The sequence below is a fragment of the Microcaecilia unicolor genome, chromosome 6, assembly GCF_901765095.1.
Source record: "Microcaecilia unicolor chromosome 6, aMicUni1.1, whole genome shotgun sequence".
In the NCBI taxonomy this organism is placed as follows: domain Eukaryota; kingdom Metazoa; phylum Chordata; class Amphibia; order Gymnophiona; family Siphonopidae; genus Microcaecilia; species Microcaecilia unicolor.
Window position 1 is genome coordinate 172,207,462 of NC_044036.1, and position 27,899 is coordinate 172,235,360.

The window sequence follows — 27,899 nt, forward strand, 5'->3', positions numbered from 1 at the left end:
AGTTAAGCTGTGTTCCTTTATTATGTTACTATAGAGTTAGAGCTATACCAAATAACACATTTTACTATTCGACCAAATACGAATAATGGGCATTGAGTTTTAACATAATCAGTAGAATGATGTGGTAGCCATGTTAGTCCACTTTTAAAAATAATAAAAATAAAATAAAACATAGAAAAGAAAAGATGATGATACCTTTTTTAATTGGACTAAATACATTTTTTGGCACAGTAGAGCATCGGATTATTCGTATTTGAATTTAAATTGCTATTTGGCCAAATATGAATAATGTATTCAGGGCTGAAATGAACCAAATATGAATATTTAGTACAGTCCTAATAGTTATTGTTATTTCATGACTGAATAAAATATTTAAAATATTTAAGCATGTTTTATGCCACTTATGCTAGTATATTAAAAAAAAAAAAAAAAGGATTCAGACTCCTATTTTTCAGGCACTTGCTTATCCTACAATCCTAGGTGCCCCTGTTATAGAATGATCCTCCAGGCAGCAAAGAGGACAGAGTTTGAATCTTGCCAACATTCCTTGTAACCCTGGACAGTTCACTTCATCCTCCATTGCTGCTTCAGGGACATAATCTTCTACCAATATTCAGTCCCTCGACAAGGAACAGAACATTTATCCCCTCACAGCAGGAGATTCGAAACACAGCACTATGTCGGACATCTAGTTTGCAATGAATGAAGCAGCAGTACTAATAAGAACCTATAGCACCTAACGAACAATGAATTAGGATAAGAATTTAGTAGAAGTAGGAATTCATTAAAGTGGAGTGGATACCGACACAAGAATGGGAAAGGACATTTTGAACGCACCAATTTAATATTGCTCATTAAAACAGACCTGAAGGATAATACTTTCAAAAGGATGTTTTCCCTTGATTGTTACCAGTCCCACACATACTTAACTATTGCAGGTCTCAGTATTTTTGAATGTGCATGTTTGTTCAACCCCCCCACCCCCCCCCCCAAAAAAAAAAATACATATAAAAGAACTACTGCTGACCTGATAGGGGATTCCCACTGACCCCCACCCCCCAAAACAAAAATTATTCACTGCAGACAGCGCTGGAAGGGTGGAGAAGGAGAAGCGAGAGGTCTCAGTTGCCTATATATATTTAATTGGGACTTGTATCCCATTACAATTGCATGGACTTTATTTTCTTATAAATCTAGAACCTCACTCATTCTATGTCATCACTTCATTAAAGGTGGCCCACTGGTGTCAAGGCTGTTTTTGTTGCTTACTGTTGATTGTCCTGTCAATGAATTCCTGATTCTCCTAAAAAAAGGATAATTTGTCTATTTAGCTTACATTTCTAAAATATCCCCAAATCCATGTTAAACCACAAAAGGAAAGCATTTAAGATACTGTACCGAAGGATAGTGGGTGGGATATCAATTCTGCCTTTGTAGGGTAGGAGGTTGCAAGAGCCAAGTCTTCCTGTCTGAAAACTAAACTGTTTGGTTGCATGGGTAAGAAGAAGTTGGGAATTGGGAGATATGAAATGCTTTATTGTTACATATGATATGTTCTAGTGTCTGATATATTAATGATCTGCTTTAACTGCTTTAGACCTTCATTTATACATATCTTTCTAGAAGATGGAGGTAGAAAAACAACCACCTCCAGATCCCCACTCATTACATGTATAGTGGGTTGAGGGGGTGTAGGTTAGATCTGAAACTGTTTCTTCAAACTGGTGCTTCTTTTGGCTTAACAATGGGAAACGTTAGTTTTATGGTTTTGTGCCTTTAGTTTTCCCATGTTTGTATGTGATATGGTGGTAACTTTGGATCAAAATATAGAGCTGCAAGTAACCTTCTACTTATGTTGAAAAGTATCTTGCTCATTAATCTGATTTATTTTATGTTAAAGGAGGAATACCAGATGGGTGTAGTGAAGAAGGCTTTTCGAAGAGCGAAATACAATGACAGGGAACTGCTTTTATCACACGACAGAGACAAAGTCCCACAAGATGAGGAGGAAGTGAATACGTTTGTCCTTAGATACACTAAGGGAGGTGAGGAGGTGGTCAATATACTCAGGCGCAACTGGGATATCATACAGGCTCACAGACTGTTTAGCCAGCACCGGTTACCCATACCTTTTTCTAGAAACCGGAATTTAAAAGAACTTTTGAATCCAGCAGACTTGCCTGACAAGGTACACAGTAGGGATATGACTGGAGAACATGTGAAGTGCGGTAGGTGCAGAATGTGTACCACCATGAAAGAATGTGAAGAATTTGAGAATCCTGTGGATCACAAGCAATATCGCCTCAAGCCCCACACCAATTGTCAATCCACTCATGTGGTATATATATTAAGGTGTCCCTGCAATAAGATGTATGTCGGGAAGACGAAGAGAACCTTGCAAGTTCGTTTAACAGAGCACAAATCATGCATTGCGACCAACAAATTGGAAGCCCCTTTAGTCTTGCACTGCAAAGAAGCCCACCACTCTTTCAATGTTTCGTTTTCCAGCAGGTTGGACCCTCTTCTCGTGGAGGCGACCATGATCGGAGAACGATACAATGTGAGCAGCGTTGGAAACATGCTCTACAAACTTTGGCAACACAGGGATTAAATTCCTCAGTGGAGTGGACTGCATTTCTTTGATATAAAATGAACCTCAGGAGGCAAGTGACAGTGTGAAACGCTAATGGTAATTAATTTGTCCCTCCGGGGTTATCGCACTGCTTTAAGAACAGCTGATAAGGAGAGTTTAAAAGAAGGTGCCATTTTTAGTGTGTCCGGTTCCGTAATATGAACGCGAAACGAGACTGACAAGTAAGAGTGGTAAGGTCAAGAGAACAAAGTTGTTTCCAGTTAAAAGACCTTGACTAAGCTTTTGTCTTTTGCAGAAACGTCTTGATACCTCCCTTGAAGAAGCTGGTGGAGCGAAACGGGTCCCCATTGGGAGTTACTTGAAGGGACGTTTTGACAAGCATTAGCTGAAGTTAAGTCACATGAATTTTGACATATATTTGTATGTTACTATAATTGGAGAGCAACAGGAGGTTTTTCTGGTCTATGATGAGTTTAACATAAAGAGTGCCTTATGACTTATGAATATGTCTTAGCACCTAGGTTTTTTTGATACCTTTTCCTCCTTTAAGGTAAAATAAATCAGCTTAATGAGCAAGGTACTTTTCAACATAAGTAGAAGGTGACTTGCAGCTCTATATTTTGATCTATATCCAGTATTCTGCAAGGGGTTTGATACAGTTTGAGGTAACTTTGGATCACCAATAAAAATTGTTTAAAATATAGGAAGATACTGTACCTCCCATTCCTGGGCATATCTCATAACAATTCCCCTACATTGCTTATTGTATTCTGAAATTCCCATTTTGGCAACATCTTCTGGTCCCTTGATGCCCAGCATCTTATCAATTTCATATTCCTACAAAAGAAATAGAAAATAAATTAAAGGCTTTAACGTCAGTACATTCACCAAAAAAAGCAAATCAGAACAAAGGAAAAAAATACCAACAAGTGGGGAAAGCATACATAGAATGGCTTGAGAAATTCTTTCCAACCCCTTTATGTATCTGCATTATGACTGTACATGGGAGAATGCTTGCCCGTTTTGATGTTTAACTCTTGTCTGCTTACGTGTGAATGCTTGCTCATGTATCTGTACATGTATTTATATCTGTCTCTGACCAAAGCGTGCAATTCCTAAATCACTATATTACAGTGAATCAGCATCTATGTGCTGCAGCTGTTAGAACAGCTTATACCAGGGCTTGACAAATCCCAGGCGCCAGGTGTCCATAGTGCCTAGAAACAGCACACTGGTGTCCAGGATTTCATACTCTCAAATGTTTTCTTCTTCTTTTGCAGAGCTGCCTCACAAACCAAGTTTCCTAGCTCTGCATCATATTTGGCTCTCTATAAACTTGAGCTGCGCAGTGCAGAAAGTTCAGGAAGTCTCATAGGTCATGGAACCTTGAGACTCTCTGAACTTCCTCCATTGCACGTCTCAAGTTTACAGAGAGCCAATCGCAATGCAGAGGAGGAAGATGCAGCTCTGCAAATACAAGATAAGTGGCAGACTCCCAAGCATATTAGTGCCCTGGGAGTGACCAATGAGAGTAAGAGTAAGAAAGAAACTGGGTAAAGGCTGGTTAGGGGGTGGGGGAGGTATGAGAGAGTGGTGAGGACCTAGCCCATGGTGATATGTGAAATAAAGAGGCAATTGCCTCTTTACTTCACCTATCAAGGCATTGCTGTCACACAGCCAACAGCATGCTTTGGAAAGGGAGACTGCTGGCTTCTGCCAATGATTTGCAAAGGAACCTTAAGTAACTGATTTACTAACTTTCTTTGCCCACAGACACAAAATAGGAAAACAGCTTTAGCAGATCAGTTTCTAAAAGATCTACTGCCGATCTGGGAGGGGATTCCCACTGCCCCCCCCCCCCCCACCCCACACCCTCAACAAAAAATTCACTGCAGACAGCGTTGAAAGGGTGGGGAAGGAGAAGCAAGAGATGTCTCGGTTGCTGACTCCTATGTTTTGGGGCTAGCTCCTAGATTTAATAAAAATTTGTTAAGGCCTGGTTTATCCCACAGAAATACAATAAGCCATTTCTTTTTTTATATTGGGGGGGCTTCATTTCTCTTCCTCCATTCCCTGCAAATGCTCGTTAGAGAAGGACACGGAAACAAGTTTGTCCTCGTCCCATCCCCGCAAGCTCCAATTCCCATCTGCACAAGCCTCAAACTGGACAATGTTGTCACATTTAGACTGACTCTGGACAGAATTTCTGCATGGAGGAAGCCCTTCCCTCATTATTTAATACCTCACTGCATTCCACAAAACAAAAGGAGCAAGTTCCCACATGTTATCTTCTTTTGATGGAGGGACAGGAAAAAAATGATGATAAAAGCTCCCAGGTTTCAACCTAATTAAATGATTTTTTTTTTTAATTGTACTTATAAATAGTAAGCTTGATTGTTAAGCACCTGATACTCATGTCTGTTTTGGTGGCCCTTTACTAGGTGAAAACATTTCTGCACGAATACATGGAGTCCTTATAACCAGCCCCGCCAAATGACACAATGATTTACAATTTAGAACTAATTATTACTCTAATGGATGAAAACCAGTGCTTCCTCTTTATACATCAGTATGCTGCACAAGCTGGCATGCTTGAAAATATAAGTGAAATCAAATAAAAATGCTACCAACAATAAAAAAAACGAAGTGGACAGAGCAGTTCATAGGTTTGCTTGCTTTTTTTGGGTGAATGGGGATGATGGCTGAGAGGAGAGGGAAGGAAGACTACTAACCTTGTGCGCTTCAGCCGTCATGCAGTCTCCAGTTCTCAATCTAACCTCCTTGGTCAGCTCTTTCCTACTCTCTCCCTGCACTGCCAGCAGTGTCAGTAAGGTAAGCAAGCAAACTGCCTTTCCTGCAGCCATCAGGCAGTGATTCACCAAGGCCAGCTCTGTGGCCTTCCTCCTGCCAAGTGCCGCCCCTCTCTACTGCAACTTCTTGTTTGACACTAAGAAGAAGTTGCAGTAGAGAGGGCAGGACTTGACAGGAGGAAGGCCATGGAGCTGGCCTGTGTAAATCACTAACACTGCCGGCTGACTGCAGAAAAGTGTAACTGGTGACACCCATGGGGAGAAGAGGATTTTTTTTTTTTTTTACCGTGGGAACAAGGCTTTTTACCGTTCCTGCAGGGAGGTAAAAAGTTTTGTTCTCGCATCCGCGTGAATTTTTTTTACAGTGTTGCCATTACCGCAGATTTACTGTGGTAACAGAAACTGTGTCTTTCTCTAGTTCAACCCTCACCTATACAGTGCAAGAGCTTTCACAGATTCACCTCCTCCTTTCCTATGTCTAGGGCAGCACTCCCTACAGCCTTCCCATTAGCTGGATTCTACCCAATGTCTGTTTAGAGCTGCCTTCCACAGTACTCTGCTTCCAGGTCTTCCCACTGGCTGAACCCTACCCCAGTCCCTGCTGCTCTTTATACTGCAAGCAGGCAGGTGCGTATTGAGGGGAGAAGAGAAGAGACTAAAGGAAAAGTCCACAGACCATTATTAAAATGGACTTGAGGAAAATCCACTGCTTATTGCTAGAATAAGCAGCATAAAATAGATTGTACCATTTTGGGATCTTGCCAGGTACTTGTGACCTGGATTGGCCACTGTTGGAAACAGGATACTGGGCTTGATGGACCTTTGGTCTATACCAGTATGGCAACATTGATGTACTTCTAAAAGGTAAGAGGAGAGAAGAGAGACAGGAGGAGATGGTGCCCATGGAGAGGGGGAGGAGAAGAGAACGGGATAGGAGACGGAGATGGTGCCCATAAAGAGGGCAGAAAGGAAGGGAAGGAGAGAAAGAAAGAGGAAGGGGAGAGAGATGGGATCCTTTTTTTTTTTTTTTTTAGGATCCCTAGAAAGATGATACTGATGCACCCTACTTGACTTTAAAAAAAATAATTTTTGTGCTAAAAATTATTAATGAAACATACCACAGGCAAGCCATGACAATCCCATCCAAATCTTCTCTCAACATGAAATCCACTCTGATGAGCAAATCTGGTGACTATATCTTTAATTGTTCCAGCCAGTATATGGCCATAATGAGGAAGTCCTGTTGCAAATGGAGGACCATCATAAAAGGTATATCTGCAAGAAAAGACCATGAAAATTTCACAGGGGAGACTGTGTCCAGCTATGTCATACTCTGCAAAATGCACAGCCTGCTTAACAGAAAACAAATCAAGCCACACTCTCCCTATGTGCTTCAGTTCACCCTACGATATCATCACCCCTCCCTAAAATACACATGGTTTTCTTCACACTTTTTAGTCTATGTATATCAAGAAGCAAAAATATACCATTCTTAACAGATACTGAGTTAGTAGACTGTAGTGCATAGACTGATTCTACTTGAATGAAGGACACTATCTTCTCCTTTTGTCAGTTCACTGTACATACAACTGTTCAATCATTGCATTCTACCAACTCTCTGCACAGCACAGATTTTCAAAAGGTTGGCTAAAGTGGCCTAAATGTTTCATTGGCACAGACACAAACAGCTAAATCAACAGCAAAACCAAACTCACTGCTTTTCTTGACCTAGCCACCTTCACCAAGCAGTCCATTAAGGGAACAAACCTAAATCAAGGATGATAGGCACCCAAGCAGAAGGCAACTGTCTAATGGGAGCTGAACAGTCTGGAATGGTGATCTGATATTTTGTTCATAACATGGTTTGAATGGTTTCATAAAGACAATGTGCAAATCCATAGTGCCTTGTAAAAGTATTCATAACCTTGTACATTTTTTCATATTCCAGTGTCTAAAAAAGAACAATTCACAAAATATTAAAACTGTTTCTCTGATCTATCCATACTCTATACTTTCAAAGTGCAAACAATTATAAAACTACTCAATAAGCATATAAGAAAAAAACAAAATTATTGAATACCCAAGTCTTCACATCCCCTTGACTTAATACTTGGCAGAGACTCTTTTGGCAGCAACAAACAGCCAGGTGTTTAGGATAAGTGTCTACAAACTTTGTACTGCAGGACAATGCAATTTTTGCCTGTTCTTGGCAAAAGCGCTCTTCAAGTTGGTTCAGATCATCTGTGCACTGACACAGATTTTCTATCACATTCAGATCTGGATTTTGACTGTGTCACTCAAGCATACTGACCTTCTTGCTAAGCCACATCATCACAGATTTGCTGGGAGCTTAGTATCATTGTACTGCTAAAAGGTACATCTCTTCACCAGCCCCATGTCTACAGCAGACTAGAATAGGTTTTCATCCAGGATCTGCCTGTACATTACTATCCATCTTTCCCTCAATCAACAGAGCTCCTTACTCTCCCCCCCCCCCCCCACCCCTATAAAGTAGGTCTCTGTTTATTAGATTCTTGACATATTGCTTTTCTGTAATATAGCCAAAGTAGTTTACATATTATATACATGTTATCAGGTATTTCCCCTGGCCCTAGTGGGATCACAATCTAAATTTTGAACCTCAGCAGTGGAGTGTTGTGATTTGCCTAAGGCGACTTGGAGCTGCAGTACAATTGAAACCAGTTTCCATCCCACTGCATTAAACATTAGGCTACTTTCTCCACAATATTATCATCATACCACTATGCTTTACTGCAGGGACTGTCATAGCAGGGTGATAGAGTAATGCCAAATTTTAAAAAAGGTTCCGGGAAATTATAGACTAGTGAGCTTGACATCTGTGCCAGGCAAAATGGTAGAGACTATGCTTAAATCTTTTTTACTGATGAACCACAACTCAAGGTAACAGGTACAAGTCAATGGTAGAGACTATTATAAAGAACAAAATTACAGAGCATATTCTAAAGAATGGATTAATGAGACAAAGCCAACATGGATTTAGTGAAGGGAAATCTTGCCTCACCAAGCTATTACTTTGAAGAGGTGAACAAACATGTGGATATAGGTAAGTTGGTTGATATTGTGTATCTGGATTTTCAAAAGGCATTTGACAAAGTACCTCATGGGATAGGAGGTAGAGTCATACTATGGATTAAAAACTGGTTAAAAGATAGAAAACAGAGAGTAGGGTTAAATAGTCAGTATTCTCAATGGATAAGAAATGGTCAGTATTCTCAATGGAGGATAGTGAGGTTCCCCAGGGGTCTGTGCTGGGACCACTGCTTTTTAACTTATTTATAAATGATCTACAGATGGAAATAACTTGTGAGGTAATTAAATTTGCTGATGACACAAAGTTATTAAGTCACAAGAGGACTGTGAAAAAGTACAAGAGGACCTGACAAGACTGGGAGACTAGGCATCTAAATGGCAAATGACCTAAAAAGGGGAGGGAAGGGGAGGGACACCAACCGAGTCTATAAGAACACAGGGCTCGATTGGGAGATACATGGGGTGGTTGGGAGGGAGGTGGGGAGAAAATGTTTAAAAGTTTGATGATGGATGTTATCACTGTTTTGTAAGATTGGAAGTATTTGGGGCAACATGTTGTGGACTCCTGATTATGGTTGTGATAATATGTGTTTATTATCAATAAAAAATGTTGAAACATAAATGGCAAATGACCTTTAATGTGAGCAAGTGCAAAGTGATGCATGTGGGAAAGAGGAACCCAAACTATAGCTACGTAATGCAAGGTTCCACATTAGGGGTCACTGACAAGGAAAGGGATCTAGGCATTATCGTTGATGATATGTTGAAAACCTCTGCTCAGTGAGCGGCAGCGGCTAAGAAAGCAAATAGGTTAAATATTATTAGGAAAAGAATGGAAAACAAAAATGAGGATGTTATAATGCCTTTATGTTGCTCCATGGTACGACCACACCTCAAATATTGTGTTCAATTCTGGTCACCGCATCTCAAAAAAGATATAGTGGAATTAGAAAAGGTGCAGAGAAGGGCAATGAAAATGATAAAGGGAATGGGACAACTTCCCTATGAGAAAAGGCTAAAGTGGCTAGGGCTCTTCAGCTTGGAGAAAAGACAGATGAGGGGAAATATGATAGTCTATAAAATAATGTGTGGAGTGGAACAGGTAGACGTGAATTGCTTGTCTGCTCTTTCCAAAAATACTAGGACTAGGGGGCATGCAATGAAGCTACAAAGTAGTAAATTTAAAATGAATCAGAGAAATATTTCATCACTCAACGTGTAATTAAACTCTGGAATTCGTTGCCAGAGAATGTAGTACAAGCAGTTAGCTTAGCAAGGTTTTTAAAAAGTTCTGGATAGCTTCCTAAATGAAAAGTCCATAGACCATTATTAAAATGGACTTAGGGAAAATCCACTCCTTATTTCTAGGATAAGCAGCATAAAATGTATTGTACTGTTTTGGGATCGTGCCAAGAACTTGTGACCGGGATTGGCAACTGTTGGAAACAGGATGCTGGGCTTGATGGACCTTCGGTCTGTCCCAGTATGGCAATACTTATGTGCTTATATGCTATGTTTTATATATGTCACTTAATACTAAGAGGAAAAAGTTCCACTTCGATCTCAAACCTTCTCCTAAAATTGTGCAGTGCCACCTAAGTGTTCCTCTGTGAGAACTATGCTATATATGAAAAATTCTTAAGCAGTAACCTACTTCTTGCTACCTTCCCATACAAGCCATATTTGAGTAACCTTGAAATAGTGGAAGTCAACATTTTCCCCATCTCAGCCAGAGACTTCTGTAGTAAAGATACATATTTATATACAGGTGGCCTCCCAATCTAAGGTTTGGGTTTTATTTTCTGACCTGGGGCAGTGAAGGGTTAAGAGACTTGCCCAGGGTCACTAGGAACTGCAGTGGGAGCTGAACTCGGTTCCCCTGGTTTTCAGTCCACTGCATTAACCATTAGACTACTCCTCCATGCTCAGTAAACTCAGACCTCAGAGTGATCTTCCTCAACAGTTTCCTTAACCTACAGCTAATAATTTGGAGGGACAGCCTGATCAAGAAATGCTTCAGTGGGGCCAAACTGTTTCCACTTTACAGTGGGAACGAGTGTGCCCTCAAGGGATATTCAAACAAACTGACGTTCTGTTACAGCCTTCCTCCAATCTGTACCTTTCAATTACTTTATCCAAGACTTTTTTTCAGCAGCTCTGCTTTGTTAGCATATTTAGACCATTGTTTCAAATTCTCTTCATAGAACAGAAACAACTTAATTCTTCAGAGTACTTGGATCATTTCAACTACTGCAAATGCATACAGATGGGGACTAAATTTATTACAGGCCTTGTTAAGGCAGTTTTGGGGAAACAGGGCCAATTTGGGTTTGCTATGACAAAGGCTGTAAAGGCTTATGGAATCAAGACTTTTTAACTTATTTTAAATACGTTTTAAATATATTTCTTTAACCATTCTTTCACACTAATTATGCAGAATATGTTGTGTAAATCAGCAAAACAAACTCCTAATTTAATGTTTTGGGTTTTTTTTATTTTTTTAGGTCAGCAGAATGTGAAACACATACAAGGGTGAAGACTTTACAAGGTACTACAAGTTATTTTATAAACCCTTTTAAAACATATAAAAGGCTGCTAACTGGATCCCGATCTGCAGGACAGGGTTGATCCAGTCCTGGGTTTACCCCGTTTCATATAAGGGACTTGTAGATCTGATTTCCCATTGCATTCCTTAAGAAAAGCAAGACTACAAGTCCCAGAATGCACTCGGGTAAAGCCAAGACTGGATCAACCCTGTCCTGTGAATCTGGATCCAGCTGGTAGCCTTGTATAAAAAGCCTCATAAAGACCCCCTTTACAAAGCCGTGCTAGTGGCTGCAAGTGCGGTAATGCCAACACAGCCCATTCAAAGTGAATGGGCTGTGTCAGCATTGTTGTGCAGCTTTGTAAAAGGGTGGTAGGGGAGGGAAATCAGGTCACATCTAGAAGTACAAATGGTGCAAGCTGGTGCATACTTGTGACTCTAACCAAACTTCTTCCCTGAATATGCCTATTCTACATTTACGCACAGATTATTATAAAATACACACACAGTTTATGCACTAACATGTAGACCTGCTCCCAAGCAGGTGCAAATGTCAGTACTGACAATCTAGACAATACTTTAATAGTATTTGTGCTAGTATTTTATAGACACATATGTGACTTTATAAAATAGCCACTTTCCTGCCCTATAAACCTAGGGCACCCTATTACAAAATTACCCTCTATCTTATATATATTAAAAAATATAAATATCAATCATCCCTACAGTGCTCAGCTATGAGATGTATCTACAACTCAGATTTAATCGCGTTAAATAGGAGGATTTCTACTAAACTGAAGACCAGAAATATTAAATATAGTTTACTTCACAGTGGGTACCATTTCTGCAAAAGAAAAAGCATTTCAAACAAGAATTTTGCAAATTCTCCAAGGGGGGGTCAATTTTCAAAAGGGTTTAACTGGACAGGAGAGGCTCCTGCCCAATTAAACTCCACTGAGCTGGCTGGCAGGCCATCACTACTCAGCAGCACTTACATAAGTAGTGCCACTAAATATTAGCACTAACCAGCCATGTATAAATCGGCTAGGTTAAGAGCAGTCTAGGGTGGAGTTTGGGCAGAGTCACTACTTAAATGGTTAGCGGCAATATTCAGTCCGCTAACCAACGGAGTCAGTAGCTTAGCCGAAATTGGGTGGCGGAGCCGGTGGAGGGAAGACGGGTTGGTGGTTGGGAGGCGAGGATAGTGGTGGGCAGACTTATACGGTCTGTGCCAGAGCCAGTGGTGGGAGGCGGGACTGGTGGTTTGGAGGCGGAGAATAGTGCTGGGCAGACTTATACGGTCTGTGCCAGAGCCGGTGGTGGGAGGCGGGGCTGGTGGTTGGGAGGAGGAGATAGTGCTAGGAAGACTTATATGGTCTGTGCCCTGAAAGACAGGTACAAATCAAGGTAAGGTATACACATATGAGTTTATCTTGTTGGGCAGACTGGATGGACCGTGCAGGTCTTTTTCTGCCGTCATCATCATCTACTCATCATCTAGTAGAAAAGATTAAGGCTATCCCAACTCTATCCGCCGAGTTAACCAGGCACCAGTACTGGCCGGTGCCAGGTTAACATCCAGGTGACCAAAGATACCCAGATATCCAAAGCAAAAGTCAGATATGACCCAACATTAAATATCTGGGCTCACGGGCTCAGTCCTGCACGTGACAGTCAGCGTCTTAATTGCGGCTCAATATTGATCCCTGGATTTTTTTCCCCTAGGACGATCACTTTGGCTTATATCATCAGCGAGTTTCTCCTATGCAACTTGGCTTACAAAAAAAAGTACATCTAACTTGGCTTGCTCAATTTTCAAAAGAGGAATAATTCACACAAAACACTTACACAAATATCCTGTATAAAGGTGATGTAACTGTGACCGGGCTATGGAGGCTGCTGAATCATTACAGACACCATGCAAAAAATCACAGTATTCATTTCGGCCCATTTTTCTTAACTGCAGCACTGTACAGTTTCACAGTCTCCAGTAACCACAGGGCCCAAGTTCAGCTAGATCCTACTGTCATCACCACAGTCTCCACACAGGTGAAGTGCAAAGGGCAACTGTTTCAGAGCTCTAACACACTACCCATCAGCATATACTGCATTATTCTTCACAGCAGTGAAGCAACATGAAACAAAAGGATGAATATCATGCTTCATTACAACACAAAAGTCATTTTATTTGATGCCTTACTTAGGCCTGTTTTTGGACTGTTTCAAACACTCCTGGAAACAATCAAGTGTCTTCCAAAGCTGTAATATCTTCTCTTCTTCAGAGGGAAAACTGATGTTTTCTGAAACTTGCTGAACCATTTTATTTACTATAAAGGAAACAGAGAGGAAAAATCAGTACTGCATAAAGTATGTTAGTCACAGATTAATTGTACATTTTTGTTTTTTAGATCAGCAGTCTCTTCCTGCTCCTCCAACCCAAGCATAACCAGCATTTGCAGGAGGTTTCGCCCTTATTCACACCCCCACCCCGGAGTGGAGGCATAGCCTAATGGTTAGCAAAGTACACAGAGAACCTGGGGAATTGGTCTCAATTCCCACTGTGGCTCCTTATGAACCTGGGCAAATCACTTAATAGAGCATCTGGTCTTCAGTGTAAGTCCACTAGGAACAGAGAAAATAGCTGCATATAACAATGTAAACTGCTTTGGTTGTACCACAGAAAGGCGGTATATCAAATCCATGATCCCCCCCCCCCCCCTTTACCCTTCTCCCCGGCTTGCTCTCTCCTCAACTTGAGCCTAACCCCCTAAGCAGGTTCAAACACCAGTTTTCTTTGCTTCTCCTCCTGGTTAGGCACCTTTTAGCTTCCTTTCTGCTGTTCTCTCCAAGTTTCTACTCCTTTGCCTCTACCCCATCTATGCCCCTTTGTTCTCTCTCTCCCTACCCTTCCGCAAGATACCCCCTAAATTTCTCTCTCCCTACCCCACCCGCAAAAATCATAGTCTTATTTATCTATTTATTGCATTTGTATCCCACATTTTCCCACCTCTTTGCAGGCTCAATGTGGCTTACAGTATATCTGTCCAACCTAGGCACACCTCCAGGTCCCTTCTTTCCCCACCACCACCAACCACACAACAAAGAGTGTGGATGCATACTGGAATGATTTGAACCATGGCACTGTACAGTGTCCCTTGAAATTCAAATCAGCAGTCTGAAGGAAGATGCAGTCCAATATCACTCTCTTTCTCCCCCTCATGGTGATCAGTGCTGGGAGAGAGTTAACCATGGATACCATAGCTGCTATTTGTTTCCTGCTCCCTGTGAAGAATTCCACTGAGCAATACATTGCACACAGGTGGGAAATTCTGCACAAATTTTAAATGACATAGCCTATTTACACAGATAAATAGCCTTTAAAAACTGTCCTAATTTTAAAAACTGTTAATGCATCTTTAATTTAAAGCACTTATATCCCATTTTGCTGCTTTCACAAAGCACCCAATTTGACTTGGGCTTAAACATTTTTGAAAATTACTTAATATAGTTAATTATTTCAGCCCAACAGCAATAGCTTAATCCTCTGGCTGACGTCAAGGGTTCAAACTAAACTTCCTTTTGGCCCTTCATCATCAGAGCTACTGAGCTGCAGAGTATTCTGAACAAGTTTAGGTCAGGCTCCTAGCACTACTTCCCAATATTTTCATTCAGAAGATACCCATGCCGGAACCACTCCAAGTGAAGATTCAGAGCAATGGAAACAAATCAGTGTGAATCTGAAGAAGCGTTGGTCTGAACTAGCAAACTAAATAATAGTAAATCACCAGTACATAAGAACATAAGAGTAGCCATATTGGGTCAGACCAATTGTCCATCTGTTTTCCAAACAGTAGCCAAGGCAGGTCACAAGTACCCGGAAGAAACCCAAATCGTGGCAACACTCTATAATACAAATCCTGGGGCAAACACTTGCTTTCCATGTCTGCCTCAATATTAGACTATGGACTTTTCCTCCAGGAATTTGTCCAAACCTTTTTTACACCCAAATACACTAACCGCTGTTACCACATCCTCCAGCAAAGAGTTCCAGAGCTTAACTATTCGTTGAGTGAAATAAATATTTCCTCCTATTTGTTTTAAAAGTATTTCCATGCAATTTCTTCGAGTGTCCCCTAGTCTTTGTACTTTTGGAATGAGTAAAAAAAAAAAAAAAAAGATTTACTTCTACTCATTCAGGATTTTGTAGACCTCAGTAATATCTCCCCTCATACGTCTCTTTTCCAAGCTGAAGAGCCCTAACCTCCTTAGTCTTTCCACCTACGAGAGCAGTTCCATCCCCTTTATTTTGATTGCTCTTCTTTGAGCCTTTTCTAATTCCACTATATCTTTTTTGAGACACAGCGTCCAGAACTGAATAAAATACTTAAGGTGCAGACGCACCACGGAGCTATACAAAGGCATTATAGTATTTTCGGTCTTATTCATCCCTTTCCTAATAATTCCCAGCATCCTGTTTGCTTTTTTGGCCGCCGACACACATGAACAGAAGATTTCAGTGTATTATCTACAATGACACCCAGATCTTTTTCTTGAGTGCTAACCCACAAGGTGGACCCTAGCAACAGGCAACTATGATTCAGATTATTCTTTCCAATGTGCATCACCTTGCATTTGTCCACATTAAATTTCATCTGCCATTTGGATGCCCAGTCTTCCAATTTCCTAATGTCTTCCTGCAATATTTCACAGTCCGCATGTGTTTTAACATTGAATAGTTTTGTATCATCTGCAAATTTAATCACCTCATCATTCTGATTGCCATATCATTTACAAACATGTTAAACAGCACCAGTCCCGGTACAGATCCCTGCAGCACTCCACTTTCACCTTCCTCCATTGAGAGGAATGACCATTTAACCCTACCCTCTGTTTTCTGTCCAATAACCAATTCCTAATCCACACCAGAACCTTGCCTCCTATCCCATGACTCTAATTTTCTCAGTAGTCTCTCATGAGGATCTTTATGAAAAGCTTTCTGAAAATCTAGATGCACTACATCAACCGGCTCGCCTTTATCCACATTTTTATTTACACCTTCAAAGAAATGAAGCAAATTGGTGAGGCAAGACTTTCCTTGGCTGAACCCATGCTGACTCTGTCTCATTAGACCATGTTTGTCTACGTGTTCTATAATTTTATTCTTTATAATTGTTTCCACTATTTTGCCCAGAACCGCTGTCAGGCTTACTGGTATTCACCCCCAGAGTTCTGAGTAACTCAAATACAAAACTGCAGACCTACTACTGGCAACCTCCAACTTATTACTCAAATTTTCCACTTGATGTACATAAGGAATGGAAACTAGTCAATGTGACATCAGTTTCAGAGAGGGCTCCAAAGGTCATCAAAGTATCTCCAGACCAGTAAGCATTCCAAAAGAAAAGGAGTTTGATCAAAAATGTTGTTCTCAGCAATAATTTCATCTTGATAAACACTGCATTGTGGGGAAGAGCCAGCATACATTTGGAAAACAGAGGTCATGCCTCACTAGTCTATTAGAATTATTTGACAGTGTGCCAGTTGATATAGGTGCTCATTTTCAAACCACTACAAAGTTACGCAGAAGGACATTTTCCATAGTGCGTCTAAGTCAGGCTTTGGATGTTTTGCACTATTTATTTAGATTTTGCTCACACCTTTTTCAATAGTAGCTCAAGGTGAGTTACATTCAGGTACTCTGGATATTTCTCTGTCCCAGGAGGGCTCACAATCTAAGTTAAACATATCAAATCCGAATAGGAAATGTTAAGTTTTGCTCTACTTTTCTTAGTGTGTAAATGGATAATATACCTTGTCAATGCTAAATAAAGACCTTTATAAATCAAAAATACCATTTCAAAGAAGGTCTTGTGCTTTGTGTTTTATCTTTTTAGGCCATTTTGGGGGAAAAAATGCAAAAGTTAAAAAACGCACACAATCAAGCCATTGGGCTGTAGGAGGGGTCAGCAATTTAGGCTGCTCCCTCAGACATCCCAGGAGAGCAACAGGGCACCCTAGAGGCACTGTTGTGGACTTCATATAAATGCACAGAGATACACATCTCACTGTTGCTCCCTTATCTTGTCCAAAACCCACTGAAAATCCACTACCCCCAACTCTACACCACTACAACAGCCCTTATGGGTGAAGGAGGCATCTATATGTGGGTACAGTGGGTTTCTGGTGAGCTTTGGAAGGCTCATAGCTTCCATCACAAGTATAACAGGCAGGAGGAGGTATGGGCCTAGGTCCACCTGTCTACAGTGCGCTGCACTCACACTACTGCATATAACATCTGAGGCTGTCATAGAGGCTGGTGAGTACTATTTTTATTCACATTGTTTGGGGGGTGGGAGGGGGGTCATCCCTGACTCCCTCCAGTGGTCATCTAGTCATTTAGGGCACTTTTTTGTGTTATAAAAACAGGCCTAGACCAAAATGTTGAGGTTTTTGCCCTAGATGTTTTGGCTTTGCTCCATTATGACTGTAAAATGTCCAAGTGTTAGGTATGCCCTAAGCCTACCTTCAAAACACCCCCAACATGCCCCCCTTGTGATCTGGGCACATTGCAGACGAAATGTATAGACGCCTGCAAAACAACGATAAAGCTACATTATGCCTGGACACTTTTTGGATGTTCTTTCAAAAATGAGCTCCACAGTAACGTATGTAACTTTTAAGTCTCGGTGCTTTGAAAATGAACCTCAGTGTGTATTTAGATTTTCATAAGGCTTTTGAGTACAGAGGTGTGGTAGCCGTGTTAGTCCACTTTTAAAGGTAAATCAATATAAATAAAACAAAATAAAACATGGAAAAGAAAATAAGATGATACCTTTTTTATTGGACATAACTTAATACATTTCTACTCCAGGAGGATGAATTACTGAAAGAGATATTCCCATCCCCACCAGTGCTGGCTTTCCGACAGCCACCCAACTTAAAACACAAGCTAATTAGAAGTAAGCTCCCAACGCAGACTCAAAAAGAAAAGAATGGCACACATCCTTGCAATATATCCAGCTGCAAACTATTCCAAAATATCTCACAGGACCCCATGATCATTCACAAAAGAAAAATATTCAACATTAAGGAATCTTTCATATGCTCATCTTCCAACGTGGTATATATCATTCAGTGTAAAAAGTGCGATGAAGACTGCTACATTGGAGAAACAAGTCAGATGTTAAGAAGAGATTTAATTTACATAGACATCATATGAAAAATGCCAGTACAAACAAAGATGTCACGCCTGTGGGACAGCACTTTACAAAACCAGAACATTGTACCAGTGATTTCATGGTAAGGATCCTAAAAGGGAACTTTAAAACAATACAGGAACGTAAGACCTTTGAAGTCAAAATGATTAAATATTTTGACACTCACCAGACAGGACTAACAAAGATCTGGGTTTTCTAGCCCATTACAAAGCATAAAATTGTATTGCTTTGTAAACTGTAGTGCGCTCCTGTCTCCCTGACTCTCACCTATCCACCCCCATCCTGTTAGACTGTCACTGAAATGCTTTGATGTTTCACTCATCCCCTGTCTCCATGCATATAGACTGCCACTGAAATGCTTTGATGTTTCGCTCATATATATTTTTTATTTTGTTACATTTGTACCCCGCACTTTCCCACTCATGGCAGGCTCAATGCGGCTTACATGGAGCAATGGAGGGTTAAGTGACTTGCCCAGAGTCACAAGGAGCTGCCTGTGCCGGGAATCATAGTAACATAGTAGATGACGGCAGAAAAAGACCTGCATGGTCCATCCAGTCTGCCCAAGATAAACTCATATGTGTATACCTTACCTTGAATTTGTACCTGTCTTTTTCAGGGCACAGAGAGTATAAGTCTGCCCAGCAGTATTTCCCGCCTCCCAACCACCAGTCCCGCCTCCCATCACCGGCTCTGGTACAGACCGTATAAGTCTGCCCTCCCCTATCCTAGCCTCCCAACCACCAACCCCGCCACCCAATTTCAGCTAAGCTTCTGAGGATCCATTCCTTCTGCACAGGATTCCTTTATGCAAATCCCACGCATGTTTGAATTCTGTTACCGTTTTCATCACCACCACCTCCCGCGGGAGGGCATTCCAAGCGTCCACCACCCTCTCTGTGAAAAAATACTTCCTGACATCTTTCCTGAGTCTGCCCCCCTTCAATCTCATTTCATGTCCTCTCGTTCTACCACCTTCCCATCTCCGGAAAAGATTCGTTTGCGGATTAATACCTTTCAAATATTTGAACGTCTGTATCATATCACCCCTGTTCCTCCTTTCCTCCAGGGTATACATGTTCAGGTCAGCAAGTCTCTCTTCATATGTCTTGGAACGCAAATCCCATACCATCCTCGTAGCTTTTCTTTGCACCGCTTCCATTTTTTTAACATCCTTCGCAAGGTACGGCCTCCAAAACTGAACACAATACTCCAGGTGGGGCCTCACCAACGTCTTATACAGGGGCATTAAAACCTCCTTTCTTCTGCTGGTCACTCCTCTCTCTATACAGCCTATCAATCTTCTAGCTACGACCACCGCCTTGTCGCACTCTTTCGTCGCCTTCAGGTCCTCAGATACTATCACCCCAAGATCCCTCTCCCCGTCTGTGCCTATCAGACTCTCCCCGCCTAACACATACGTCTCCCTTGGATTTCTACTCCCTAAGTGCATCACTTTGCATTTCTTCGCATTGAATTTTAATTGCCAAAAGTTAGACCATTCTTCTAGCTTCTTCAGATCTTTTTTCACGTTTTCCACTCCCTCCGGGGTGTCCACTCTGTTGCAAATCTTGGTGTCATCTGCAAAAAGGCAAACTTTACCTTGTAACCCTTAGGCAATGTCACTCACAAATATATTGAACAGAATCGGCCCCAGCACCGATCCCTGAGGCACTCCACTACTCACCTTTCCCTCCTCCGAGCGAACTCCATTCACCACCACCCTCTGGCGTCTGCCTGTCAACCAGTTCCTAATCCAGTTTACCACTTCGGGTCCTATCTTCAGCCCGTCTACTTTATTTAAGAGCCTCCTGTGGGGAACCGTGTCAAAAGCCTTGCTGAAATCTAAGTAGATTACGTCCATAGCACGTCCTTGATTTAATTCTCCTGTCACCCAGTCAAAGAATTCAATGAGATTCGTTTGGCACGATTTCCCTTTGGTGAAACCATGTTGTCTCGGATCTTGCAACTTATTGGCTTCCAGGAAATTCACTATCCTTTCCTTCAGCATGGCTTCCATTACTTTTCCAATAACCGAAGTGAGGCTTACCGGCCTGTAGTTTCCAGCTTCTTCCCTATCACCACTTTTGTGAAGAGGGACCACCTCCGCCGTTCTCCAATCCCTCGGAACCTCTCCAGTCTCCAAGGATTTATTAAACAAACTAGTAAAAAAGGCCCGTTTCTGACACAAATGAAACGGGCGCTAGCAAGGTTTTCCTCGGAGTGTGTATGTTTGGGAGAGTGTATGTGAGAGTGACTGTTTGAGAGTCAGAGTGAAAGTGTGAGTGTGTGAGAGAGAGAGTGAGTGTGAGTGTGTTTGTGACAGAGTGTGTGTGTGAGAATGAGAGTGTGTGCAAGTGTGTATGTGAGACACAGTGTGAGAGAGTGTGTGTGTGTGTGGGCGAGAGAGAGAGTGTGTGTGAGACACAGATTCTCTGTGAGAGTGAGTGTATGAGACCAAGCGAGTGTGTGAGTGAGTGTGTGGCACATAGAGAGTGAATGTGATACAGTGTGAGCTAGAGTGAGTGAGAGTGAGAAAGACATTGTATATGAGAGAGAGAGTGTGAGCCCTGCCCTCCCAATCCATGCCCATCTGTGCCCTGCCCCCTCCATTCATCCTTTTCCAGCAATTCCCCTCTCTCCCTGAGCCCTGCCCTCCCAATCCATGCCCATCCATGTTCCTTTGTCACCTGCCCCCTCCATTTATCCCTATCCAGCAATTCCCATCTGTCCCTGAGGCCTGCCCTGCAATCCATATCCATCCATGCCCATCTGTCCCCTCCATTCATCCCTATCCAGCAATTCCCCTCTCCCTGAGTCCTGCCCTTCCAATCCATGCTCCTCTGTCACCTGGCCCCTCCATTCATCCCTATCCAGCAATTCCCCTCTCTGCCTGAGGCCTGCCCTGCAATCCATATGCATCCATGCCCATCTGTGCCCTCCATTCATCCCTATCCAGCAATTCCCCTCTTCCTGAGTCCTGCCATTCCAATCCATGCTCCTCTGTCACCTGGCCCCTCCATTCATCCCTATCCAGCAATTCCCCTCTCTGCCTGAGGCCTGCCCTGCAATCCATATGCATCCATGCCCATCTGTGCCCTCCATTCATCCCTTTCCAGCAATTCCCCTCTTCCTGAGTCCTGCCCTTCCAATCCATGCCCATCCATGCTCCTTTGTCACCTGGCCCCTCCATTCATCCCTATCCAGCAATTCCCCTCTCTCCTTGAGGCCTGCCCTGCAATCCATATCCATCCATGCCCATCTGTCCCCTCCATTTATCCCTTTCCAGCAATTCCCCTCTCTCCCTGAGCCCTGCCCTCCCAATCCATGCCCACCCATGCTCCTCTGCCCCCTCCATTCATCCCTTTCCAGCAATTCCCCTCTCTCCCTGAGCCCTCCCCTCCCAATCCATGGCCATCCATGCTCCTCTGTCCCCTGCCGCCTGCATTCATCCTTTTCGAACAAGTCCCCTCTCTCCCTTCCATGACCCCCCCTCGCATCCATGCTCCTCTCTCTGCCATGTCCCAGCCTGGCCCGCCCTCTTCTCCCCCCCCCCCCCCCTTCGCATCCATGCTGTCGTTTCTCCCCTGCCCTCCCGCTCCCATTGTTGTACTTTAGTGGCCACCCTCTTCTCTCCCCCCAACATGTGTGTTTTTTTTTTTTCTTGTTTTTAAATTTACCTCCGTGGCGGTTCCGGCAGCGAAGCGTCAGGGAAGGAGGCGGTGCTCCTGACATCTAGGTTTCCCTTCGCTGTGTTCCGCCTTCTTTTGACGTCATCCTTGACGTCAGAAGAAGGCGGAACACAGCGAAGGGAAGGCTAGACGTCGAGAGCGCCGCCTCCTTCCCCGACGCTTCGCTGCCGAGCGATGCGATTGGTTGAGTGTCATTGCTCCGCCCTCGACGTCATCACGTTTGACGCGTGGGCGGGGCAGACACAATGCGATCTCACCCCCTTCACTTAGAATGTTGGCTAACAGAGGCTTCATTAGAACGTTGGAGGTGCGTTTTATATAGAGAGATCTTTAAGAGGACCCGCCAGAACCTCTCTAAGCTCCCTCAGAATTCTGGGGTGGATCCCGTCCAGTCCCATGGCTTTGTCCACCTTTAGCTTTCCAAGTTGTTGATACACACTCTCTTCCGTGAACGGTGCTCTATCCACTTCATTCTCAGGTGTAATTTTGCCAGTCCCTCTCGGTCCTTCCCCAGGATTTTCTTCAGTGAAAACAGAACAAAAGTATCTATTTAGCAAATTGGCTTTTTCTTCATCATTTTCTACATAGCGTTTCGCTGTATCTTTTAGTCTCACAATTCCCTTTTTAGTCTTTCTCCTTTCACTAATATACCTGAAGAAGTTTTTGTCTCCCCTCCTTACATTTCTAGCCATTTGTTCTTCCACTTGCGCCTTCGCCAGACGTACACCTCTCTCTTGGCTTCTTTTAGTTTCATCCGGTATTCCTCCCCGTGTTCCTCCTCTTGAGATTTTCTATATTTCTGGAACGCTAACTCTTTAATCTTTATTTTCTCAGCCACTTGCTTTGAGAACCATAACGGTTTCCTTTTTCTCTTGCTTTTATTTACTCTCTTTACATAAAGGTCTGTGGCCCTGTTTATTACTTCTTTCAGCCTGGACCACTATCCTTCCACTTCTCGTATGTCCTCCCAGCCCATCAGCTCCTTCCTCAGGTATTCCCCCGTTTTGTTAAAGTCAGCTCGCTTGAAATCCAGGACTTTGAGTTTTGAGTGGCCGCCATCCACATGAGCCGTTATATCAAAACAAACCGTTTGATGGTCACTGCTTCCCAGGTGTGCAGCCACTCAGACATTTGACACACTATCCCCATTCGTGAGCACCAGATCCAACGTGGCTCCCTCCCTTGTGGGTTCCGTCACAATTTGTCTGAGCAGAGCACTCTGAAAAGCATCCACAATCTCTCTACTTCTTTCCGATTTCGCAGACGGAACCTTCCAATCTACATCCGGCAGATTAAAATCTCCCAACAGCACCACCTCTCTTTTCTTCCCCAACTTTTGAATATCATCGATCAGATCTTTATCTAGTTCCTCCAATTGTGTTGGGGGTCTATAGACAACACCCACGTGGACCAAGGTTCTATCCTCTCTTTTTAAGGTGATCCATATCGCTTCTTCCTTTCCCCACTTCCCTGTCATTTCAGTCGCTGCGATATCATTTCTCACATACAGAGCTACTCCTCCACCTTTACGTCCCTCTCTATCCTTCCTACAAAGATTATAGCCTGGTATGTTTACATCCCATTCATGGGAACCATTGAGCCATGTCTCTGTGACTGCAACTATGTCCAAGTCAGCCTCCAAAATCAGGGCTTAAAGGTCATGAATTTTATTGCTTAGACTGCGAGCATTTGTGGTCATTGCTTTCCATCTACATTTCCTAGTATGTGTTTTGGTTTTAGTGATTTGTGAGTGTCTTTTCTCTTTGGGTACCTTCTCATCTTTTTGTTCCCCCTTCCTTGCTTTTTCTTTCGCTTCAGTTTTATTTTCAGGAACATCACAGTGCTGTTGTGGAGCAAAAGAATTTTGTAGTGGCAACACTTGTGCGGGCGGATGCTTCTGTGTCACATGATGAAGTCTGCCTGAGCCTACTTGTTCTTATGTGGTTTTATTCTTTGAGGCAGTGGTGAGAAGTTATGATTCTGCACAGTCCTATAAGTTGCTTTAATTGCATCTAATTCTTGCATTACTTTACAGAGCTCTTGTTTTAAAGTAGATAGCTGAAGACAGATAGGACAAGCTTTAAGTCTCCAGATGATTGGCCTTGAAACTAAAGCACCACAATTATTGCAGAGAATAAAAGTCATCCTGATTGGTTGAAATGGGTATGAACAGGTGTACTATGTTGGAGTAACAGCCTGCAAGACTGCCTGTGTATGATTGAGGAGTAAAGTTAATGAGGTTTGGTTTGTCTATAAATGAGTGGAAAACCCTGGGGTGGGTGGGATTATAAGTCCCAAAGTGTCAGCTAAGTGCTGTTATCAAGGGAATTCTCTAGCTGAATGGACCCAAATGGTACAGTCTGGTCAAAGAATTTTCAATTGATTTAACTTTTAAAACTGCCGTAGATATTACTAACTTTCCTTTTAAATAAATCTAAATATTCCCAATAATTATAGCAGTTTCAGTAATATAAAATGCCTCTCCTCGCTATCAGAGCTTGGCAGGAACAGAAAGAAAGAAAGAAAAAGAAAGAAAGAGGTTTCACAGTGCTAATTAAATGTATTAAGCAATAAGCATTAAAATTAAAGAGATTATCAGGTATCTCACCTAAAGCCAGACAGTTGAGAAGTTTGGGATTTAGAGGTCAGAATTAAACCTTTCCTTTGCAGGAGTTTGGTTCAGTTCCAGCACCTAAAGCCAGACAGTTGAGAAATTTGGGATCGAACTCACTTCCTCAGTTCCCCAGGACCAAAGTCCACCACCCTAACCACTAGGCCACTCCTCCACTCCATACTGTCATCTACCAACATTTGCTTATTTCCGATCTGATGAAGGGTAACCTTCGAAAGCTAATCAAGAAATGTATTAAGTTATGTCCAATAAAAAAGGTATCATCTTATTTTCTTTTCCATGTTTTATTTTGTCATAAGGCTTTTGAAAGAACTCCCCATGAAAGAATTCTTAGGAAATTAAAAATATCATGACATAAGATTATGCTTTAATATGGATTGCCAACTGGTTAAAAAAAATAAGCAAAATAGTAGAATTAAAATGGCTCTCAATGGAAAGGGTTAAGTAAATAATGGAGTGCCTCAGGGATCGATACTGATCTATACTGGTACTATTTAACATTCATAGTAACATAGTAGATGACGGCAGAAAAAGACCTGCACGGTCCATCCAGTCTGCCCAAGAAGATAAATTCATATGTGCTACTTTTTTTTACTTGTACTGTCCTCTTCAGTGCACAGACCGTATAAGTCTGGCCAGCCCTATCCCCGCCTCCCAACCACCGGCTCTGGCACAGACCGTATAAGTCTGCCCAGCACTATCCCCGCCTCCCAACCACCAGCTCTGGCACAGACCGTATAAGTCTGCCCAGCACTATCCCCGCCGCCCAACCACCAGCCCCGGCTTATTTCCGATCTGATGAATGTTAAATAGTAAACATTATCGATCTGTTAATGTTTACTATTTAACATTCAATAATAATCTGAAAAAGGAAGCAAATAAGTCAATTGATCAGATCTGCTTACACCTTATGATGTATAGTCAAATGTTTTATTGCGTATTGTGTTGACAATTTAAGTAGCATATTAATGTATATACTGTTATTTGAATATGTCATGCATATAACTGTTATTTGAATACATTCACTGCCTATATTCAACTTCTTGCTGTACACTGCTCACAGTTGTTAAAATACAAGTAAACTGAGAAAGACCCTGCCACATGGGCATCAACATGACAGAGGAAATGCAATATAGAGAAGGGCAAAATAATTCACACGGGGGGGGGGGGGGGGGGGGGGAACAATGTTAACTATACTTAATCTGCTCTAATTTCCCTTAGCTAAAGGAGTGAAATTTGTGTGTGTTAATGAATCTTCTTTTCCCAATCAGGCTGCCCTTATTTAGAATTTCATTCCTTTATACTTTGGTTATCGTCCTCTTATAGTATTTTCCACACACACAGCTGAAAACACATCTGTTTTATAAATACCTTACATAAGGTTCTAATTGCTATGACTGAGTTTGAGTCTGATTTAATGTTTTCTGCCAAGTGCGTGTTCTGACTCCTTTTTTGTAATCCACCTCGATTGGGGAAAAAAGTGGAATAGATATGTACTAGATAAGATACAATGTTAGAAGTCACAACCAGGAAAAGATCCTGGAGTTATTGTGGGCAATATTTTGAAAGGCTCAGTACACAGCAGCTATCTAAAATGCAAACAGAATTATTTGGAAAGGAATAGAAAATAAGATGCCTCTGTACTGGTCCATGATGCAACATCTTGATTATTATGTGCAATTCTATTTGCCCCACCTTAACAAAAAAAAAAAAGCAACTGAAAAGGTAGAACAGGATGTGAAAAGGGATAAAACTGCTCCCATATAAAGGAACGCGCTGAACACAGAGCTTTTCAGTTGAATAGACGACTAGGGGCCTCTTTTACAAAGACACAAAGTCCTGCGCTGCAAACGAGAGGAAGCCCACAGGAATTGAATGAGCTTCCTCTCATTTACCAGTTACTACACAGGAATCACAAGCACAGACCCTTGGAGAGGATATGAGTGGGAACAGCTATTTATGCCTACAATTAAGCTATAAATTTATTGCCGAAGAGAAGATATGGTCAAGGCAGCATAGTTAAGGGTTTAGACAAATTCCTGGAGAAAAAGGTCCATAAATTATTATTATTCATGAAGGCTTGTGAAAATCATTACTTATTACCCACTTGTCAGGTATGTAAGTGTTAAGTAGTAGTACTTGTGAATTAGATTAGGCATTGCCTTTAACAGGATACTGAGCTTTATGAACCTTCAGATTAACCCAGTGTAATACATCTTATGTTATAACTTTTTTCACTACAGATGCCCTCTGTTCTCATTTATGCTAGCCACTGCAGAAAAAAAAAAACCTCAAAGACCACATGCTAAACCTCCTCCAGAAACCTTAAAATTATGGATCCTAAGTCTACCTATGGTGATGGCACTTATTCATATGTGGGGAGAGTCCATAATCATATGAACTGACTCTGAGGGTGCTTGAGCACCCCCAGTATTGAGAACATTCCTTGTATGTGTCCAGGGAGGTGTTATTTCCACTGGGCTTAGCACCCCCAATAATTCTGAAAAGTTGGCTCCTATGCTAGTGATTATACTAGTTCTGCAACTAAGGGAGACACTAGCTGTGAATTCAAGATAGGTGACATCTCGAGCTAAAATTAAAATGAGTACGCAAAGAAATATACTGTATATTTTTAACAGTGCATTTTTTCAAGTGAAAAAGGTGCTGGTACTCAAATGCCAGGCCACCTTTCAGGGATGGGGTGATCACTGAGGGGCCCACTCGACAATAGCCAAGCCCCCTGCAACCAGCCACAGAATCTATGACAAGGGATAAACATAAAGGAATCCTGTTCAGTAGAAATGGATCCTCAGGAGCTTAGCCGAGATTGGGTGGCAGAGTTGGTGGAGGGAGGCGGGGCTGGTGGTTGGGAGGCAGGGATAGTGCTGGCCAGACTTATACGGTCAGTGCCAGAGCCGGTGGTGGGAGGCGGGGAGGGATAGTGCTGGGCAGACTTATACAGTCTGTGCCCTGAAAATGACAGTTACAAATCAAGGTAAGATATACACAAAAAGTAACACATATGAGTTTGTCTTGTTGGGCAGACTGAATGGACCGTGCAGGTCTTTTTCTGCCGTCATCTACTATGTTACTATGTAAGGCAGAATTGTTGTGTAGAGCCTGAGCTCTTTCATTAAAATTTGGGGCCCATGGGTCAATTTTAGCAGACAATGGAAAAGGTGGCGGTCCTCAGAACCCCCTCCAAAAAAGCACAGATTTTTAATGACAAGGGTGCGAGTCCCTAACTGCTGGTCGAACTGGTCCTGGCCTAATCGCAGAAAAGAGAGTTAATGCGAACGTGCCCAGAAAGCGTTTATCTACCCGACCCTAATACAACT

The 27,899-nt window shown here is 42.2% G+C and overlaps 1 protein-coding gene and 1 non-coding gene across 2 annotated transcripts in view; both read right to left on the bottom strand.

Annotated features, from left to right (window-relative positions):
* The window catches only part of IARS1 (isoleucyl-tRNA synthetase 1), a 451,726-nt gene that overhangs the window by 423,535 nt on the left and 292 nt on the right, over positions 1 to 27,899 (bottom strand). Inside the window, exons 2-4 of the mRNA XM_030205292.1 lie at positions 13,221 to 13,347; positions 6,522 to 6,678; positions 3,311 to 3,430 (exon numbers count right to left, since the gene is read on the bottom strand). Coding sequence (XP_030061152.1) covers positions 3,311 to 3,430; positions 6,522 to 6,678; positions 13,221 to 13,347 — 404 coding nt within the window. The remainder of the gene's footprint in view (positions 1 to 3,310; positions 3,431 to 6,521; positions 6,679 to 13,220; positions 13,348 to 27,899) is intronic.
* On the bottom strand, positions 12,889 to 13,023 carry LOC115473599. The gene has a single exon (XR_003942696.1). It is a non-coding gene; the product is annotated as a small nucleolar RNA SNORA84 (small nucleolar RNA).